Here is a 7,335-nt window from a genome sequence, read left to right as displayed (position 1 = left end):
GAGCTGGAAGGGATCATATTTAGTGAAATAAGCCAGAAAGAAACGGAAAAATACTGACTGGCTTCACTCATAGCAAGAGTATAAAGGACCAGGATAGAAAATAATAATAATAATGAACAACTATATACTAGAGATATTTTACAGGTGGAATGGGGAGTGGGATCAAAAACAGTGGGGGGAGGGAAGTGCACTGGACTAAGGTGATGGCACACGGGTGATTTGGTGATGGGAAGCCCATGGGATTGCAACGGAGATGGAAAAAGGCACAAAATGATATAAAAAAAAACATTAAAAAGTGCTTTGCCCCAAAATTACAGTGTTATATTTTGCCAATCTCTGGGGTAAGAAATGGGTGAAATCAACTGAAATTTTATTTCTTTCTTACACTGAATGAAATACCTATACATATCTGTAAAAATTTATATGTATGTATTTATATATGGATATATGTAGACACAGAGATACATATACATGTGCACATACCCACCTCCAAGATCTATCCCTGAGACCAAGAAAGAGACATACATACATAAGAGTGAGGAAGAACAGGAATATAAAGTAATAAAGTAAATGGTGTAAAACATTACTATAGGTGACTCTAAGAAAAAGTGATATGCATGTTCTTCTTCTAAATTTTTACTTTTATAAATTTTTGGTAACTTCTAAGTTATTAGAAATAACAGTTAGACCAAAAACCAAAATACTTCTGAAAAAGTAAAGTTTATGTTATTAGTACACTGAATAACAGAAGCGCTAAAACAACTCACTGAACTGATTTCATGGCAAACCAATGAGGCAGAACCACAATTTGGCCAGTGACAGCTGAATGGACAGATTTTTTTTTTTTTAAGATTTATTTATGCACACAAGAACTGAGGTACAGGTCAGAGGTACAGGGGGTGACAGGATTCACCAGAGACAGAGTGGGGAGCAGAACAGGAAGAATGACTAAAATACACTGCTGAGGGGAGCAGCAGGTAGGTCAGGAGAGGTCTGCCACGCCATGTGGGTCAGCTCCCTGGCCAAGGATTGAACTCGTGCTGCAGTAGCTGCAGACAGCCTCACAGTGCTGTTTTAACCTGTTGTGCCACCAAGGAGAGCCTAAGAACGGACAGATTATCTGTCTGGAAACATCTTGTTTGTGTTGTCCACAAACAATTAGGACTCTAATGAGTCAAAACTCAGAGAATGATTTCAGGAGTCCCAAAGCTTCACTCAACCTAGCACATAAAGATACCCCAGGAGTCAGAGTCTGTTTCAGAGGGTGCCCTCCTCACCTAGTGAGAGAAGGTTCCTGAAGGTCTCCAGCATCACATCCCGGTACAGCCGCCTCTGGGCAGAGTCTAGCAGCCCCAGCTCCTCTTCCGTGAAGACCACAGCCACATCCTTGAAGGTCACCAGCTCCTACAATGCCAAACACACCAAAACTATGTTTAGGGAAGAGCAGCTCTGAGAAAGTGTAGGGAATGACAGGCTGTTCTGGCTGAGGCACCGGAATCATATTTAAGGAGCAGCCTTCTCTATGCCTTCCTCATTGCTAATTCCCCCCACCAAAGGGTTCGAAGCAAGAAATCCTTGCATTTTAAATTGCTGCCTTTTGTTAGCACTCCCATAGGCAAGGCCCCGAAAATCTGTTGCATCATAGATTACTGACATCTAAAATTCTATGTATAATGTGTATGCCCCAGAAAAGCTTCGATTCCAGCAGGGTGTGATGAGTCTGCTTTTTCTCTTTTACATGCACACGGCACTTCTTTACTATCTCCCACACTTATAGGTTATGTGTCCCCCGCACTGTTCAAGTCTGTAGCTCACCCCCTATGCCCAACCAGAGTGTGCAGTGCCCACGGGGTTATGGGTCAGGCACAACTGTGGTACCTGACCACCTGTTCACACTGGAATGCCCCGCCCCGTGTTGACTGGGTGACCTTGGGCAAGTTCCTCCTCTTATTTGTATGCTGATACCTGTACCATAGGGTGCTGGTAACAAAATGAGTGACTACAGGTAGCACATTTAAAAACAGTGCCTGGCATAGAGTAAGTCCCCAATAAATGTTAGCTATTACTTCATCCTATCTAAGGGATGTGTAAGGAACTGATGACAAAGAATGTGATGAACTGATTCAAATAATGCATACTTAATTTTATATTATATTACTATTTTTTAATTTTAGATTATTACAAAAATCCTTTCACATAAACTTTAGTCGTTGGAGTTTTGTTGATTAGCTCCTTAAAATCCCAAAAAGTACAAATGTTAAGAATAACCTTCAACGCTGTGAAATCCTAGTGACAGCTGTTTCCTAACAGTTGTTTTACCAAAGTATTCTTCCCAAGAAAGTATACACCCCTAAACCTATAGCAGTTAATGTTATACATGAACATTAAAATACAGCCCCAATAATCTCAGAATTTGGAAAGTAAAAAAGCAGTTCTGGCCCTCCCTGGTGGCGCAGCGGATTAGGACTCAGCACCGCAAGGGAGGCTGAGCCGCAGTCACTTCAGTGTGAGTTTGATCCCCAGCCCCAGAAGTGACCCGCATGGTATGGCAGACCGCCCCGACCTGCCCACTGCTCCCCTCAGCAGTGTACTTTGTCGATCTGCCTGTTCTTCCTCCCGCTCTGTCTCTGGTGAATCCTCTCACCCTCCGCATCTCTGGCCTGTACCCCAGTTCTGTACGAATAAATAAATAAATCTTTTTTTTTTTTAAAAAGCAGTTCTTTAGAAAACTTTTCACAAATTTCATTAGCATAATGAAGATCATTCTTTTCATTGCTGGTTGTCTCTGCTTCTCACTTCGAGACAATCTTCACCTGGTGGACATTAAGACCTTTTCCTCCAGGTATGCTGTGAGTCTTTTCATTCTACTTGTCTACTTTTTGCTAGAGGGAAATTTAACTTTTTATGTGAAGAACTATTTAACACTGTATTTGTTCTGGCCAGACCTCTGAGCCTCAGGTCTTACTCCCTGAATGAGACTCCTGGTTTTTTTGGGGGTAGTTTTTTTCTTGCCTCTCCTTCCACCCAAATGGTTTGCCTGCTACAACTGATTCTGAAGACAAGGCTTTGGAGCTGGCTGGACCTGTCTAAAGTAGGCACCTGAACACTAAGCTAGACGTACATAAGGCTCTCGATTGTTTGAACTTGTATGATGCTCTTCTCTTCGTGTTAAGCAGTGGGATAAACAAAGTGGACAGATGGAAAAGTGCCTGCATATCCTACAGTATGATTAAAATTTTTAATTTGGATACCTGTATTGTCTTTTTTGAAAAAAAAAGATTTATTTATTCACATAAGAACTGGGGTATAGGCCAGAGGTGCGGGTGGTAAAAGGATTCACAGAGACAGAGTGGAGAACAGGACAGGCAGATCTACTGAATAATAACATGGGATTTTTTCTTTTTGATTTTTATTCTTTTACACTGTTCTATGTGAAATAAAGTAATAATAAAACCAAAACTGAAAGGATGTTTTTAAAAATCCTGGCACAAGATGTAATGAAAGATGATACTGCTGATTTGGAGAGTTTGTCTTGAGGACATGATCTTTTATAAAAATAAGGCTAGTATATATCATAACATTTATTATACTCATACAATAACAAAAGGCAAAAACCAGCCTTTGTGCATGCCTTTCCTCTTGGCAAGGAGAAGGAAAGAAAGGTCTATATACACTTCCTGGAGATAAAGTCATGTGTTAAGTATAAGAAATAAAAATCCATCTTACCTGGAACTGCATCATTTTCTCCTTCTGCTCTTTGGGACGGCAGAAACCTGAGAAGGCAGACAAAGTAATGAGCCACACACCTGGGCAAGGAGCCTGGCTGACCCAGGCTCTGCTGGGCCCCCTGGCAGGATGCCCTCGTGGGAGGGCAGCCGCACAGCAGGCCCCACACACCCCACGCTCCCAAGTTCTCGCTTTCATCCTGGGAAATGTGGCCAAGGAGATGCAGTGGGGTGTACTGGCTAAAGCGGACTCTGGGGACATTTGTTTCCCAAACCTGGCACTGTGCTTGCTGCACATTCATACGACAGCTGACCATGGCTACCGCCACTGGCCTTTCTCTGTTTCATTTCTGTAATTCACATCAGGATCACAAAACTACCCATGTTGTAAGACTGTTGTTAAGATGAGAAGTGAGTAGTTACTCCAGTTATAATGTCTGCTTAGACCTTGAAACCACTCTTCCAGAAATTTTAATGCCTGGTAAGTATTCTTCCTGACGCCAGAAGAAGCTCAACTGGTGCGTGACTCTTCCACACCAATACAATAAAAGACCAAAGAAGCCTGAGATGCTGCTATCATTCGCACATCTCCGGAGGAAGGCCATCTGGGAAAATCTGGAAACTAGTAATTTAATTTCTTGGGTATTTTTTTTTTTTGCATGTATGAAAAGATAATTTATAAAATCCATCAATCACTTGTTAAAAGAGACTCTAGTTATAACACCACTCACTTTAATGGTCTGAGAACTGGACCTTTTAACAATTTCTTTTTCTACAGAAAGATTTTATCTAGCTGTAAATGAAGTCTTCTGTACAACAAGAAAAGACAAATCGTCCACAAAAATCCTTTCTAAACCGGTATTTTCCAGATCTCTGGTTGCTCACAGCCTAGTGTGGGAGACTAGGTGAGAAAGTAGCTAGACACAGGTAGATGCCAACATAGCTGAAACAGGTCCTTTGGGAGATCATGAGGGGGCCCCAAATCCAGACCAGCTAAGGAGTAGAATGGGTGCACCCCATGTGGAAATGGGCCTGGGCTAAGGCCAGCCACTGACGCTAAGAGGACTGAAACAGCATGAGGGTCAGAGAGTTCCTGGAGCAAATGAAGCAGCAGTTCGGGTGATGAGAAGCCAAGAGCCAAATCACACGCTCCAGAAGAATTACCGGCAATCTAAAAGGCTGGAGAACTTTTAGTTGAGAAGGCAATTTCAAGTTATTTACCAACAATGACCCACACAGTCAGCAAACTTAGCCAAGATGGTTGCCCAGAGCCTGTGTTCTTACTTAATCACCAGGAGAGAGCTCAATCAGCTGGCTCACAGGTATCATTAGAAACTTCAAAACAAACAAAAGAAAACCCAATGCCTGGGCCCCACCCAGAATCTGTGGAGAAAGAGGTTTTATGAAACACCCCTCCCCTATTTATTTACAGAGATAGCTGCAAACCACAGACTGTTTGTATGAATAGAAACAATTTGCAAGCTGAGCCCACACAATTAAACACCAGGCAGTCCAGCTTCTCTGGGCGGAGAGGGACAAAGTGCAAAAACACAAACCAGGAGCAGAGCTGCCTCTTGGACTCAGCCCTCACCACTGATAGTTCCCCTGTGTCCCCCTGGTGTCCAAAGCTGTCTCTAAGAGGAAAGAACAGCAGTGTGATTTGTGGATCTTTGTAGGGAGACATTCAACAGGAAAACAGGTTTCTAGTTTAGATGCCTGATCAACTTCATCAAGCAACAAGTCACTAATCGACTAAGGGACTTTGAGAATTCAGAATATAAAACAACTCATGTTAAACAGGCATTTAAAGAGCAGTCACCCATCTATACAGAATTCTTGTTATTTCACATGATGGACAGAGTTAAAGTCTGACTGTGCATGCTCCTTTCTTAGTGAAAACCTTTAGGATAAGGCCTAGACTCGGCAACACAGGAAAATCACCCATGGTTATTTACTAATTTTTTCTTTAAATCGTTTCTCTGCTGCATTCTCTGGTTACATAAATCTCTTGACCCATGAAAAGCCTCCAGGAGTTTACATGTGCCATTTCTTCTGTCCTCTCTTCACCCAGATCAGAGGTTAGCAAAGTTTTTCATGTAATGGACCAGATGGTAAATACTTTGGATTTTGCAGGTCCCATTTAGTCCCAGTCAAATATCATTTTTTCCTCCCTCTTTTTTCTTTTTACAATCCTTTGAATATAAAACCCATTCTTAGCCAGGGAGGAAAGGGCAGTAGTTTACTCACCTGCATCCTAGAACCTCTTAGCTTTTTCTACCTGGTTTATATGTCTCCCGCTGCAGGACACCTTTTAACAGGTTTTGCACCAGCCTCATTAGCTCCTAAAGCCCACTTTGCTGGTCTAATGACAGCAGAGCATCTTGGCTGAGAGCCCAGGCTACATTCAGGCTGCCAAGTCTCAAAGCTCATTCTGTCATTTCTGGGCAAAGCAAATGCTTACAATTAACCTCTTGATGCCTCTGTTCTTCATTTGTAAACTCTAGATAAAAGTGGGGCTGTGATGAGGAATACATGAGTTAATCCATCAAATTATTAGAAAGTCAGTGTGGTTCACAGCAAGCAACTAATACATGTTAAGTTATGATTAGTTTCATCCTCGTTTTTGCCACCATGAATTAAATACAGAAGCCACAAATTAACCCTGCTTTGTTTCCAAAAGTATTTGTTTTAGGTAATTATCAATAAGTATATAACACTCAAACATGTTGGAAACAGTGGCAGCTTCTCCATCCTATCAAAACTAACTGAGAGGGCGACATTTATGTTTCACTCTCCCACACATTTTCAGGAAGTCTGAGTACAATCTCACTGAGCCAAAAGTTCCTATTTCCTTCTGCCTGTTGGAAAGCAATACCAACCACAAATAGGTTCTGAACAACTTCTCTCTTCTAACTCCTGTATCTGGCAACAAGTACACTGAGAACTTGACACAGTGCCTATCACGCAGAAACCTCAGGAAGAAGCCTCAGTGAACTCAAAAACACTTGTCAACAGAAACTATCAAAACTGAAATGCAATAAAATAATGTGTGTTCTGCTGTTTGGGAGTGGCAGTTTATCAGTAATAGTTTTACTCAGGTCTTTTGCATTCTTACTGACCATTTTTTAAAACATGACTCTGAAAGAATACGTAATACATTTAGCAGTAAATTTAAACAATGTTTTAGGGTCAGTATGCAGAAAACTACAAAATGCTAATGTAAGAAATTATTAAAGAATATCTGAATAAACAAGAGCATACAAGGGTATTCATGACTTAGAAGAATATAGTGGGAGTGTGGTGTCTTAACCAGTTGAAAGTTTCTCAGGAAACATGTCCTCTCTGTGAATCTCATCTTTACTCTTAAGAGTAAGGATGAAGTCGGGCCCTCCCTGGTGGCACAGCGGGTTAAGGCACAGCACTAAGAAGCATAAGCCAATTCCACATGAGTTCCATCCCCGCATGCTCTGGAGGTGACCACATGGTGTGGCAGACCTCTCCTGACCTGCCCGCTGCTCCCCTCAGCAGTGTACTTCGTTGATCTGCCTGTTCTGCTCCCCGCTCTGTCTCTAGTGAATCCTCTCACCCTCCGCATCTCTGGCCTGTACCC

At 41.9% G+C, this 7,335-nt stretch overlaps 1 protein-coding gene across 1 annotated transcript in view; it reads right to left on the bottom strand.

Annotated features, from left to right (window-relative positions):
• LOC101626130 (zinc finger protein 112) overlaps nucleotides 1-7,335 on the bottom strand; it is a 17,745-nt gene that overhangs the window by 8,038 nt on the left and 2,372 nt on the right. Inside the window, 2 exon segments of the mRNA XM_012733481.1 lie at nucleotides 1,278-1,404; nucleotides 3,727-3,773. Of these exon segments, the coding sequence (XP_012588935.1) occupies nucleotides 1,278-1,404; nucleotides 3,727-3,741 (142 nt within the window). The 5' untranslated portion in view covers nucleotides 3,742-3,773.

This window comes from Condylura cristata, unplaced genomic scaffold, assembly GCF_000260355.1.
Source record: "Condylura cristata isolate star-nosed mole 26May11 unplaced genomic scaffold, ConCri1.0 scaffold00041, whole genome shotgun sequence".
Classification (NCBI taxonomy): Eukaryota; Metazoa; Chordata; class Mammalia; order Eulipotyphla; family Talpidae; genus Condylura; species Condylura cristata.
This window is presented reverse-complemented; position numbering and strand designations above follow the sequence as displayed.